This window comes from Lissotriton vulgaris, chromosome 4_1 (assembly GCF_964263255.1).
Source record: "Lissotriton vulgaris chromosome 4_1, aLisVul1.2, whole genome shotgun sequence".
Taxonomy (NCBI): Eukaryota; Metazoa; Chordata; class Amphibia; order Caudata; family Salamandridae; genus Lissotriton; species Lissotriton vulgaris.
The window spans coordinates 172,692,516-172,707,229 of NC_141691.1; the positions used below are offsets into that span (position 1 = coordinate 172,692,516).

Genomic DNA, 14,714 nt, shown 5'->3' on the forward strand with positions numbered 1-14,714 from the left:
ATCTCATGGGAAGACTGGATAAAAATGTTCGACAATTATATCGAAGCGTTAGATGGTCAAGATTTCTCGGCTAAGCGTAAAAAGGCTTTATTGCTACGTGCTTTGGGTAAGGAGGGTCAGAGAGTTTTTCAGTACCTTCCTCAAGCGCTGCAATCTGGACAATCTTCAGTTGATGAATATAAAGAAGCGGTTACGATACTGGAAATTAGGTTCGCAAAGGAAGAGAACTTAGTCATGAATAGGTATAAGTTCTACATCAACAAGCGGAGAGGAGTCCATAGATGATTTTGTTGGACGCCTTCGTGAGTTGTCTGTCAAGTGTAATTTTGGGCAGATGACTGATGAGTTAATACGGGATCAACTCATCGTCCAATGCAACAATAGAAAAATCCAGGAGAGATTATGGGCAGCCAAGAATCCTCCACTGAAGTTAGCAATTGACTTAGCGAAAGTAGTGGAGGAATCTGAGCGGTGCATGCGAGAATTACAAAAATGTAACACTCAGAGTCAGATTTCGGCGGTGTCTGAGCGGGTGTTGGATGAGGATACTCATCTTGACAAAGAAAGTGTGGTGTTTGTTAAGAGTAAAAGCAAGAATGTACAAAAGAAAACTTTTAATAATAGAACGCCTGGTAAAATGTTGTGTATGAGATGTGGGAGTAATGCTCATACGTCCGAGGCGAGATTCTGTTACGCAAACAACAAAGAGTGCCTGAGTTGTGGAAAGATTGGCCACTTTTTAAGAATGTGTCGTAACAAGTTAAAGACAAAGGTTGCTGTGGTTGATGAGGGAACTGCTATTGTTAAGAGGGACAGAAATAAGATTTTGGTGGTTGAAGATTCATTTCCTGATGTTGTCACCTTTAATGAATTAAGAGAAAACAGGCCCACAGCCGAATTTGTCATTGATGGTCACACTGTTAGTCTCATGGTAGATGCAGGATCCAGGTACACCATCATACCTGAGGATATGTTTGTGAGTGTGTGGGGTGATGTATCTTTGAATGATGTTGATATTTGTCCAACGAGCTACCAGGGACATGCTATTGACTTGATAGGGTGTCTGGACTCTGATATTGTATTTAAAAACAGGTCTATTCATGGTAGAGTATATGTCGCTGTAGATGGCCCACCTATCTTGGAATGGATCCACCAATACAATCTCCACATCATGGTCAATCCCAGGGCTGCTGTAAGTCATGGTGGTTGATGAGTATTCTGTTGATGATATAATCGAAGGTGAGGAGAGTGTGTTCAGGGAAGAGTTGGGTTTATTAAAAGGGTATGTCCACAAAATTTTGATCAAGAGCAATTCCACACCTGTTCAACATAAAGTATGGAGAATACCTATTGCTGTCAAGGATGAAGTGAGAGCGGTTTTGGATGAAATGTTACAGGGTGGAATTATTGAGCCTGTTGAAGCGTCGCCGTGGATTTCTCCAGTGGTCATCACCCAGAAATCAGATTAAAAAATGTGTTTCTGTGTGGACCTGCGTTCTTTGAACAAGTGTGTTGTTGCAGATGAGTTTCCGCTTCCAAATATTGGGGAGTTGGTGTCAACTTTGAATGGTGTGAAGTTCTTTAGCAAGCTGGACTTGAAAAGCGCTTACCACCAGGTTTGTCTGCATGAGGAGTCGAAACACGTAACGGCTTTTATAACAAGTGAAGGCACGTTTCAATTCACCAGGCTTCCCTTTGGGTTAATACCAGCGGCCAGAGTGTTTCAGAGAATGGTCACTGAATTGTTCAAGGGTGTGAGCAAAGTTGTGTTCTTTCAGGACGACATTTTGATTTTTGGTGACACTGTTGCGGAGCATAATCAAATTTTGAAGTTGGTGTTGAATAGGATTGGGGAGGCAGGTTTGACCCTGCGGAAGGACAAGTGTTTGTTTCTGGTACAAAAAGTAGACTACATAGGCTATGAGATATCTTCAGAGGGCGTTAGACCGAAAAATAATCTTTTAGAGGCAATACAGTTGGCTCCATGTCCTTCGAATAAGGATCAATTGCATTACTTCATGGGACTAATTGAGTTTTATGCTAAATTTGTTAAAACATTTTCAGACAAAACAGCTGTGTTGAGGGTTTTGCTTAAGAAGGGAGAGGGGTTTGTGTGGGAGGATACTCACTCTAGTTGCTTTATTGCCATCAAGAAAGAGTTGTGTGAGGTGGGTGTCTTGGCACCTTTCGACAGTGTTTGTCAATTCTGATGGTTTATGCTAGTTGTCTGGGCCTGGGGGCTGTCCTTTTGCACGGTGTGTGAGAAGAATTACTCTGTCATAGAGTAAGAGGCCTTGGCTGCTGCATGGGGTGTACATTATTTTAGGTCCTATCTGTGGGGGACAAAGTTTCCGTTGAGGACTGACCACAAGCCATTGTTGAGCGTATTGTCTCCTGGAGGTACTGGTAAGGGTTCCCCTAGGTTGGCGAGGCTTGCTTCTAAGCTCCAGGAGTATCAATATGACATCTCATTTGTCCCGGTTTGGCGCAACGTGCAGGCTGATTGCCTTTCTCGTCTTCCCATGGCTGATGCTAGTATTGATTTTGAGGATCTTGAGTGCCAGGATGTGAGCACTGTTGCTTACATTGATGATGTTGTGCAATTATCTGGTGGTACTTTTACCAAGGAAGAGTGGTGTCTGGCTATGAGTAAGGATTTGGTGCTGAAGGAAGCGAATATGATATGGTTAAACTAGGTGCAAAAAGGGAGAGTTGTGTTACACCTTCCATACGCCCTTTCATAAAGATTTTAGATGAGCTTTCATTGAATAGTGATGGATTGTTTTTAAGAGGCAATAGGTTTATTCCTTCTTTTGACTTGAGACATACGTTATTGAGACTGGCTCATGAGGGGCACCTGGGTCAGACCTTAACTCAGCGTAGGATCAAAGCTGATTTCAGGTGGCCAGGTATTGAATCACAAACGGCTTCATGGGTTGAAGGTTGCCGTACTTGTAGGGAGGGGGAGAAAAGGCTAAAGGTTGCTGGCAACCATAATGTTTCTTGCATTGAGTCCACGGATCAGGCTTGGCATAGTGTCTGCCTTGATTTTATTGGTCCCATGGATGAGTTGCCTACGTCTTGTCGCTTTGGAATTTTAGCCATAGATGTATTTTCAAAGTGGCTAGTTGTTGAATTTGTGAAAGAGATTACGATGGATTGCACAATTCTTTTCCTCAAAAGGTTATTTTTGGATGAGGGTTTTCCATCTGTACTTATAACGGATAATGGCACACAGCTCACGTCCAATAAGATGCGATTGTTTTTTCCAGTTGTGGAATTTCACATCACCGCACCACTCTGTACAATCCGCAAGGGAATGGTTTGTGTGAAAGGGTCAACAGGATTGTCAAAGGCATAATACAGATGTATTGTGCATCAAATTCTTTCTATAATGAGGTTGTTCAAGAGATGGTGTGGGCGTATCGCACCACTGCCCATGGGAATGATGCAAAGAGTCCTTTTGAGCTTATGCGCGGGAGGCGTGCAGGCACGAAACTCACTCCTTCCTGGCTCAAAAATCAACAGTTGGGAGATGATATTCCCTCATCTTCTAGTTTCAAAATGTGTAAGTTTGCTATTGGTAATTTGGTGAAGGTTAAGTCAGGTAGAGTAACTAGAGGTCTTGCCAAATTTAGAGGTCCTTTCCGCATTAAGAAAGTGTTTCGAGACTATGTTTTGTTGGAGAATGGTGAGAAATGGAATGTGCGGAGAGTGGCTCTTTATCAGAGGTTGGCGTCTAATAAGAGTTCTGTTCCTCCTTTGAGTGACTGTGATTCAAGTGGTAAGGAGTGCATTCCCTTGCAGAACAATGGGTATATGCTTTTATCTCCTGTGGAAATGTGTGTTCCTTTTCTTCCGAATGTTTCTAATCGCAGGAAGGAGGGTGGTGGTGATGCTGATGGTCTTGATAATGTTGATAATCTTGTTACCACTCATACCAATAAACAAAGTGAGGTTGCTCAAGATCATTCTATTTCTCGTAGTTCCAGGTGCTCACGTCTTCATAGACTTTCTCTTTATTTAAGTGATTACATATGTTAGAGTTTGATCAACATGTCTCCCTAAGGGAAGGAGGTGTGTTGTATATTGTATCTTCTTTATATGTGTTGTTCGTGTCCCCTCTAAGTCCCATTCAGAATGTGTGTCTGACATTCTAGGCTGACTCGGCTGATGTGTTCCAGACGAGACAGTTGGTGTCTGGCTAGCTGGAGGTTAGGACGTTCTGCTTTCTACAAATAAAGCCACGTTTCCTGCATAAGTAACCTGTGTCAGTGTCCGATTCATCTACAGCAAATACCTATAGCAGAAACCTATGTGAAAACCACGGGGGGGGGGGGGAATGCAGTGGGGAACGGACCTTGAGATCACGGCTTAAAGGCCTAGGGATAAAAAAGCAAATTGAAGAGGGATGATGCACTCATAGCTGTAAATCATATATATGATATTGTATTTGTTTCTGTGTACATTGCTCTGTATCCTGTCATCTTTCAATAAACAGATGTTATTAAAATTAAAAACAATTGTATAACTTTTCAACATCTGGAAGACTTAATATCCACAGATGATGCCAGCTGCTCCTAGAGCAGTTTAGGTCACAAAGCTGCATAGGCTTAACTATCATATATGACTCAACAGCTCCCTAAAATTGAAGTTTCGAGCTTATGATACCTGTTCCACCCAATTACCACACTCCACAAAAGGCAAGACACAAAGACAGAGCTGAACAGACTAAAGAACAAAGCAGCAGTAATAGGCTTTAAGAGAAACCATCAAAGAGCGTAAAAAGAAGGAAGGCGAGGACTGTATACTGAGTATTTGGAAGAAGAGTATGGTACTTCCCTTCTGTAACAATTTTTCTGATCAGTCCGTCTACACACGTTTACGTGATCTTTAAAAATATTCCCCAAATGTTAGAATACTTCTTTATCTTGATTTACATAAAATTTTCCAAGGTAACACAGGCACCACTAAGTCATACATGATCCATAAAGGAATCACTTTTTAACCACAAGATCGTATTTATCTAATGTCCAAGCTCTATGAAGATTAAGGGAAGAAAACCAGGTAGATAAAGACCAAATATGAAAAAAGGTTCTGAAAAATCTGAATCATAAGAAAAGGGGTGCGCTGTAGCTTAGGATTCAGAGCTCTGAATGCAGGAAAATCTTCAGACCAGGATTACTTGGCTCACCCTTCAGCTGCCTATTGTCTATTTAAGGAAGTAATGATGAGTGAGCCCTAACTAACTCAAATTAGACATCAACGTTCAAGCAAAGGCCCAAACCAACTACATCCAGTATTACCCAACATGATTATTAGTTGCAAAACTGGTTTTGTCCCTGCTCGCCCCAGAGTCTACATTTTACAATTATTAGCAGTCACTTTACACCAACAAGGCACCAGGTAGCTCTGACGACTATCACACAGCATGAATGGTTGTGAGAAACTCCAGATCAGACATGACCAAGTGTCCAACTTTCTATCAAAAATTGATCTTGTCCTTTTAGACATATACCACTGGGACAAAATGTATGATATGCACACTGAAACACAGCCAGAAAGCAAACATGATACACTGGTGCTTTCTTCTATCATCGAAACTCATTCCCATTCCACCCTTCGCATCATCAACTGCACCTGTTGGAGGCATGAAATACAGTCTACCATCGATTTATCATTGACATCCCCCCCATCACAAGATGTTTAGCCTAAAAGAAAGTTCCTCTGCTTGCCCACAATACATCATGAACCAATATAGCAGCCCTGCAGTATTCATAACACCATTGCTTTTAGGCAAACTCTGGCCAGAAAGAAACCTACCTACAATTCCAAGCAATGGTTCAACGAAGTTAGTAACCTCACATATCTAATACAGTCCATCAAGAAGGACTATTCTATTCTATTCTATAGTTTTGGTAGAGCGCGACAGCTGCCCCAGCAATGAGGCGTCCCGGCGCTAGGAACCCAGAGCCTGGTCAGAGGGAGGGGACAGGACAGAGGGGGGTTACAGGCAAGGGAATAGGAATGTTTTCACAGCTTTCCGGAATGCTGGTAGATTGTCTATTGAGCGGATGTGTTGTGGCAAGTCGTTCCACATCTTGGCTCCGAGGAACCTAAAGGAGCGGCCGCCCATGCGGCTGAGTTTTATGCGAGGGACGCATAAGAGATTTTGGTTGGAAGATCTTAGGTTCCGTGTCGGGGCGTAGGGAGTGAGGAGGGGTCGAAGCAGAGGGGGGTTGTTGAGTTTGAGAATTTTGAAGGACAAAATGAGGGTCTTGAATTAGATTCTGGAATCGACGGGTAGCCAGTGTAATTTTTTGATGGTCGCTCTGGCTGAGCATCTGCGGGGGAGGCCGACCAGAGTTCTGGCTGCAGAGTTCTGCACACGTTGGAGACGTGCTATCTCGCATTTGTTGGCACCAAGAAGTAGCACATTGGCATAGTCTAGACGCGAGAGGATGGTGGCTTGGATAATTAGTTGGCGGGTTTTGGCGTCAAAAAAACCTAGTATGTGGCTGAGGCTTCTCAGCAGGCCAATACAGGTGCCGGCAACTTTCTTGGTGTGGGCCCGAAAGTTGAGTGAGTCATCCATCCAAACACCTAGATTTTTCACTAGGGATTTGGGGGGGGGGATGGTTCCCAGGGAGGATGGCCACCAATGTTCATTCCAGAGGCTGGTGTTTTTGCCCAGGAGGAGTACCTCTGTCTTTCCGCCGTTAAGTTGTAGACAGTTCATTGTCATCCATCGGGCGACTGCAGAGAGTCCGTTTTTGAAATTAGAGGATAGATTGGAGGGACCTTCAGAGAGAGCGATGGCCAGCTGTGTATCGTCGGCATAGGATACTAATGTTAATCCCCACTCTTTGGCCACTGCTGCCAAAGGCTGGACGTAGAGATTAAAAAGGGATGGGCTCAGTGCGGAGCCCTGCGGAACTCCCTGTGCGATGGGGTGAGGTTTGGATAGGAAGGGGGGGGGGGGGCAGAAACTCGAAAGGACCTGTTTTCGAGGAAAGATCTGAGCCAGTCCAAGGCGTGACCAGCCACTCCAAAGGTCTCCAGACGGTTGAGAAGGATGGCATGGGATACCGTATCAAAGGCCGCGCTGAGATCTAGAAGGATCGCAGAGACAATAGACACAAGACAATAGACACAAGACATCATTACCAATATTTGATTAGGGTTAAGAAATCTGAATGGAAAAAGCTAACAGGAATAAACTGCTTGTTGCTGTTAGGAACATGAATCCTTAAACCTTCTGGAAAGCCATAGCCTCAGGACACAATAATGAAGTACCTCCTCAGAGTCATCTATAACTAAAGACCAATGGTATTCACATTTCTCTGAGTTACTTTCTCTGGCAGTCACATCAATTGGATCACCTGTTTGCAGATGCAACCATGTTGTATCTCATGCCTTAAGCCCCTTTTCATTAGAAGAGAAAATAGCTGCTATAAACAAGCAAAAGTCTGCTATAAACAAGCAAAAGTCAGGAAAGTCTCCACGCTTTGCTGAGATCCAAGCCCACCTCTACAAATCGGACCCCATCTTATAGGGCCGTTACGTTACCCTCATCAGGAATGCAATTCTACAGGGAGCCTCCAACCCCTTCTCATAGGTGGGGGCAGAGAATATGCCCATCTTTGAAGGGTAATAGGCAAGATCCTGCCAACTACTGCCTCATTAACTTGCTTGGCAATACTCAAAAAGTATTTTGAAGTGTATTGCTTATTAGGTTTGAAAGCTGGGCCAAGGTGAACAAGATCCCACTGACAGACAGCCTAAGGAAGAAAATGGGCTCAACAGACCAAGCATTGAAGTTTAAACTCCTATTAACTAATTTTGTGGTAATGAAAAAGCGATCGGTATGTGGTATTCATAGATCTAAGCTGTGCCCTCGACAATGTTCCCAGCCGCTTATTGTGATCTACTCTATGTGACCATGGTATTTCATCTGGAATTTTATCTTTACTAATTAGTTTATGAATAAAGGGAATTTTGTAAGGATTCATTGGGCACGGTTGATGAAAACACAAGATCATTACTGTGCTAAGGAGGGGGTACGAAATGGTTGCTTCTTACCCCCCGTACCATTTTCACTCTACATCAACGGAGTGGACGAGCATGTTAAATCCTGTATACGTGCTGCTGATGCTGTGGGTGGGATCAAGGTGGCAATAATTTTGATTGCAGATGACACTCGTGGTCCGAAAAACTCCAGCTTAGCTCCAGAAGATTAGATTAGATTAATAGTTTGTAGAGCGTCTGATTACTCAAACGGAGTGTCCTCGCACTAATAATTCTTCCTCCTTGTTAGACACCACCCCGTCCAATTACCTCCGCGCCAATCTGCCCAAAATGACCTGAAGAACCATGTTTTTTATTTCCTACAGAGCTTCACCTCTGATGGCTGCATCCCAATATCCGGCAGCAGTTGGTTCCACATTTTGCAGCTAGAAAGCCAAAAGATCTACCTCCCAATCGTGCTCCTTGTATGGTAGGAACAGTCAGCCAGCAGTGCCTGCAGATCCAAGATTCCGGATAGCTTTGTAAGGGGCAAGAAGAGAGAATAGATAGCAAGGGCCTTTCTCGTTTAGGATTTTGTGACAAAAGCATAAAGTTTTAAAAGTCACTCTGTCCTGCACCAGCAGCCAATGTAGTTCCACAAGAGCCACTTCCACCGGGGCTCGCCTTGAGATGTTCAGAAGTAACCAGGCTGCGGCATTCTGTAATCTCTGCAGCATTCTCATTCTACCTTTTGTGACTACTAAATAGAGACCATTACAGTAGTCAAAGCGGGAGATAATCACCGCCTGGATAATGTTTTTTTCTTTGCTGCCCGAGGTAATAGATCTAATATTTTATGTAACATTCTCTGTAGGCCAAGGCACGTACCGGTCAAACATGCAATAAAATGATAGTGTGTTAATCCACACCCTTAAGTTTTTTATTTTAGGTATAGGAACCGGCTCAGCCCTAGTTCAAGTGGCCACCAGATATGAGACCAGATTGAGGGTTGTTTGCCAACAACGATATTGTCAGATTTGCCTGCATTCAGTTGAAGACAACTGAGTTTCATCCAATTGGCCTGGTCAATTAAACAAGCTTGAAGTTTAGGAGCAGCCTCTGCTTCATTCTGTTCTAGTGTAATAATCAGTTGTGTGTCATCAGCATAGGACACTAGCTTCACTCCATGTTTTGTAACTATGTCTGCTAGAGGGATCATGTAAACATTAAATAGCGTTGGGCTTAGGGTACAACCCTCTGGAACCACTTGTACCAGGGATCGGCTTTAAGACTTTAAAGGATGCTGAAAAACTTGGAAGGACCTATCTCAAAGAAAATGCTTGATCCGCTACAATGTACCACCTCTGATTCCAGTATCCCACGGCTGTTCCAGCAGAAGGTCATGGGATACCATGTCAAAAGCAGAACTCCAGTCTAACAGGATCAAAGCTGCCACCTTGCCTTCATCTGCAGCCATTTTCAACAATTAAGATGCCAAGAGTAGAGCAGATTCAGTGCTATACAGAGCTCTGAAACCTGATTGAGTTTCATGGAGCAAATGGTTTCTTTAGGGGTGGGCGGAATTTGCGTAATCTCGTTACGCAAATCTCCGCGAAACGGTAAAAAATCACGCAAAATTCCACGAACACGCAGAATTGCTTGTTCGCGATGCTTTTTTACTGTTCGCAATCGCTGTTTGCGTGCTCGGGGGAAATATCTTGCGAACACGCATTTAGTGAATGCGAACAAGCAAAAAATGTCGCAAATTCGGGGAATGCAGCATTTTGGGCACTTTTGCGTTCTCCGCGGAACGCAAAATTACTTCAAAAATACTTCAATAAATTTGGTCGGTTGGAGATTGAGAAATCTTCTGGCAACTGTAGCAAAGAAGAGAAGCAGGGATACTGGTCTCAAATGTTCTGGGTGCACAGGGTCCAAGGAGGGTTTATTCACCAAAGAGACCCCCTTTGAATGTTTCCATGACTTGGACCTTGCCCAGAACAAAAGGAAGAATTCATCAAGTTCTTAAGCGCCAGAGTAATGGCTTCCTTCCCTAGCAACAGCATGTTAGGGAGGTTGGTATCTGTAGGTGAGACAGATTTAACCACTGAAAGAAGCTGCAGAGTATCTCTTACCGTATGTGCTTGAAAAATAAATAGCCCTTCATGTAGTAGTTCATCCTTTGGGGGGATGAATTTAAAATTTCTGCTGGCCTCTGGAAAAGTGGCATAGAGTCTCTTGATTTTTTCAGCAAAGAATCTAGCCACTTTATTACAATAATCTGCAGAAGAAGGCATCAGTGCTGTAACACGCTGAGAGAGGTGAGCTCTTTTACTATACAGAAGATATCTTTAGGAGCATCCTTAAATAATTCAATTCTATGCACATAACAATCTTGACTCGTTCTCCTAATCTGCTTGTGATACTATTTTAAAGCTTCTAAGTAACTCATTTTAGCCTCAGGTTGGTAATTCCTCCTCCAGAGACGTTCAAGAGGTTTACATTTTTTTTTTTTAAGAGTTAATAATTTCTCTGCAAACCATTCCGCTGATGGCTGAGGCAGGAACTATTACAAGGTTTCAGAGACACTAAGGAGTCCCCTACTTCCGTAATCCAAGAAAGTAATTTATTTGCTAGCTATCTGTGGACAGGCTTCAAGTTTTGGAGTACTCTATGTCAGTTTGGCCGTAAAAGCATCTGGAGCTAGTTGCGCTCATTTTTGGCACTGTGTGCTGTTTCGTCTGGACTGAACTCTTCCAAGATACCATGATCTTAAATGGGAGGGTCAAGTGTTCAGGCCATGCCACTGGCAACTGGGCAGGGTGTTTATCTGAGCACTAGTCGAGAAAATGTTGTCAAGGGTATGTCCCTTAGTATGCGTTGGGAAGTATATTATCTGAGCCAGTCCTAAAGCCTCTAATTCAGTTGTAAGCTCTGAGGTTTCAGGACTAAGTTTGTCATCAAAATGTAGATTCAAGTCCCCTAGGACCACAAAATTCTAACAGTGAATGTTATAAGGGGGTCTTACATGTGCCAAAGCATTGACAAACACCCTAAGAGGACCAGGAGGCCTATAGATAAAAAAAACCTGCCATGGACTAGTCACTGTTAGAAAATAGAGAGAAAAATGCCATTTCAGTTACTTTAACTTAAAAGTCCTTCTTGAAAATCACTATGTAGGGTTCTAAACAAAGCGAAACAGCTGACTTAATGTTTTACCTTTATCTTCAAAGCACAATTACAACTCAGGGATTTCAAATCTTGCATTTGAAAATTAGTCTATAGAGAGAAAAGTAGTACAACCCTTGCAATCAAGAGTAACTGCCAACTGTATATCATCTGTAATGATGAAAAAAGTTAAACAATAGACATTGTAAAACTCAAACTAAAGGATACAACATATCAATTAAAGAGCACATCATCATACCAATTTGATTTGAGTCTCCCAAAAGGCACCACTACATTCACGTCAACAACACTGCCAGACAGTGGAAAGCAAAACCACAAAGGTAATCCTGGTTAGGTCCAAAGCCTTGGGTGTAAAGCAACAATCAGACTTATTGGAAGACCAGAGAAGAAATCGCAAAACCACAACATTATTTCATAGTAGACACAGGACATTAGCAGAAATGTAGAGAGAATGCAAAGTCCAAGTCTCCCCTCCAAAAGGCCTGAGCTTAAGTGGATGCAGATATGATGTGGAGCTAATCACTTGGAGAAAAGGAAGTTAAAATTAATCCTCTACAGGTATAATAATAATTAAAAATAACCACCATGATCAGTAAGACAGGAGGGAACATTGTGGGACAGTCAGGGGGTACACCAGACATATTGAAGGACACATGGAGTCATGTCTTCTCTACGTTTGCCCATAAATATAAGGAAGAGGCAAGAGAACAAAGGAAAGCCAGTCTGCTGGTAGTGGGACCCAACACTCATAATGGGCACGTCCCAGGGTGCTCCCGATGTGATTGCAGTACCATAAGCAACATAGTGAAAAATCTGTATACACCTAAAGGGCTATAAAAATTCTTATAATTGTATAATACTTATAAAATGAAGAGTTCTAACGGACAATCATGGATCAAACTGGTCCCTCTGATAGTTCTGATTTATCTCCTTTCTGGTAGACACACAAAATTTCTCCTGGTCCATGGAGAAAATTAAGTCCAGCTTGTGGACCTCTTTTGTCACAGGTGAAATAACTCTAGCTTAGTGAGATGACACTCCGAAAGAGTAGCTCAACATCTACATCCTGGAAGATGACATGCTAGTGAATGGCTTTTAGCAAGGAACTAAAATTTATTTATATGCTGTGCAAAGCACTAGACGTCTTCATCAAACTATGTATATGTTGGTATAGAGCTTGACATAATCATGTTTAGTAACCTAAAGCTACTTAATGCATTAATATACTTCCTAGTCTGCTTTTGAGGCAAAAGGATAGTAATATCTATAAAATGATTTTGTCGAAAGAAAAAGCATGATGTTACACATGCAACCATCCACGTCATAACACTGCTAGTGGCCTCTTCTCCCCTAATGTGTGTTAAAGTGTTATGACATATGCCCACAGATACTTCACCATGCATGATGCATGGCTACAAAATGATGAGTGCCATTTTATTTGTTATTTTAATTTATTGTTTCAAGATAGCAGCTGCCACTTGGATTGGTAAATTTAAAAAATATTTCTTGTACAAAAGTACTTTTAGCTTGGCAACAAATGGCAGCTGCAGGAGCCCTTTAACAAATGTGATAAAGGAATATTTTAAGGTCAACAAAGGTTAGGTGAGCAACGGATAAGCTTTGGCGGCAGGGGAAATAAATAAAAAATAGAAGACCCTTCCTCCTGCCTACCCCCCAAAAAAGCCAGGAGCACATGGGGAGGGAGGAGGTTATTTGAGGAGGAAAGCAGCAAGAAAATAGATGCACTCTCATGGAGTGCTAAAAAGAAAGCAGTAGTTCCCTGTAAGAGAGCAGTGGACGGATACAAGTCATTAAATTAAAAGGATGGTAAAGAAACTATACTCCAAGAGAGGGACACGCTCGAGAAGAGGAAGGAAACTTGTTGAATAAGAAGCAAGTGAGTGATAGAAAAGCCAACCAATGGTAAGGAAAGGACTACCTCTACGCCCACAGTTTAGTTGTTAGTATGGTCCACAAGAGGCCTTTTGTCAAATAAATAGTCATCAAAAGCTGCATGTAGGAGACCTAAAAAGTGCCATTCCATGACTCCATGTACAGTTATGCAACAAGTATAACTACACATGTAGAAATACCTTTTCTTAGTTCAAGTATGACTTTAAAACAGTTTCGTTTTCCAGGAGTTGCAAGTTTCAGGTTACACACAGGAAACCCTAGTGACTTGCGTAAATTAAAAATCTGCACCCATGCGAGGTCGCAACCCAGCAGTCACAGATTTTGGCATTTTCTTGAGAATCACTTGCACAGTGCATAAGATAGCTCAGATATGATTCTCATCTGCGAGGGGAATCACCTAAACACAAACTACTGACACGTTGAATAGTTTTCAAGCTATATTTTCACAATATAACCATAGGGAAAATTGTAACTACATTATTCATGCCACTGGTCACATGGAAAAAAGAAACAGGGGTGTAGTGTGGGCTCCATATATCAAACATATTGTTACTATGAAATGTCTCAGGAACCACCTGAAAACCAGTTGGGTGTAACAAAGCTTTTAGAGCTCATTTTAACAGATGTGAATTATTCCAAGGATCATAGCTCCTGCAGGGCAAAAAGAGTTAGATACACAAGATCCATCTTACTTACCAAAAAAGAATATTTAATGGGACTGAATTAACGGTTACATAGTGTGAACAGAAAGAATGATTCAAGGAACTTTGATAAAGCAAAGGAAGAGAAACGCATCAGAATTATGCCACGGTATTTTTCAATTTGCAATTCTGAAATACCCCCAATAATTATGGAAGCTTCTTGACCATTACACCCAATGGAAAAACAGAACCAAAAGGCTTACCGCCCCACGCATTTCCAGCAGAAGTTGCTATGGCAGGCGTACTCTGTACAGTAGGAACAAATGTAGGCTGAAGATCAAATAGATCACTGGAAAGGTTAGGCATGCTAGAATTAAAAATAAAAGAAAGTCACTGATTAGAAATCGCTGTAGGAAAGACCAGTATAAAAGAGACACTACCAATCGAAAACAGAAATAGCATTTTTAAAGTTAAAGTTTATTATTTGGCACAAAACACAACACGGTAAAATAAACTCAATATTCACATACATAAACATACTAATAAAGCTTTGTATAGTGTACAAAAACTGCATTCAAATGCCCCATTGTTATTATAATTCTACTTTCAGCTAAAAGGCACTTTGACTTTTTTCTATGGAGAATTTGAAAACCGAGGCTGTGCTTCCAGATAGGCCGCACAATAATGATACCAAAACAAGATAAAGACCACATCTTAAATCCCACACAACATAGGGGTGGCTAAACATAGGTCAGCAATAAATCATAACTGTAAACTACACTAATTTGGAATTCCAGACATTTGAAATAAAGAACAAAGCCCTGTAGTAGCAATGCAAAAAATATTTCCAAGCACTTCACTTGTTCTGTGCTATTGCAAATACAACTGGACATGCAACACATCATTGGTCACATGGACATGAGAGAGGGGCATTCAGAGAAAGGCTTGAAATTGGCATTTTCT

General features: G+C 41.9%; 1 protein-coding gene across 10 annotated transcripts in view; it reads right to left on the reverse strand.

The window, feature by feature from the left end:
• Window positions 1–14,714, reverse strand: part of LOC147718545 (phosphatidylinositol-binding clathrin assembly protein-like) — an 882,838-nt gene that overhangs the window by 403,076 nt on the left and 465,048 nt on the right. For all 10 annotated transcript variants that reach the window (XM_086918490.1, XM_086918493.1, XM_086918491.1 and 7 more), the window contains exon 12: window positions 14,015–14,118. In XM_086918490.1, the coding sequence (XP_086774616.1) occupies window positions 14,015–14,118 (104 nt within the window). The remainder of the gene's footprint in view (window positions 1–14,014; window positions 14,119–14,714) is intronic.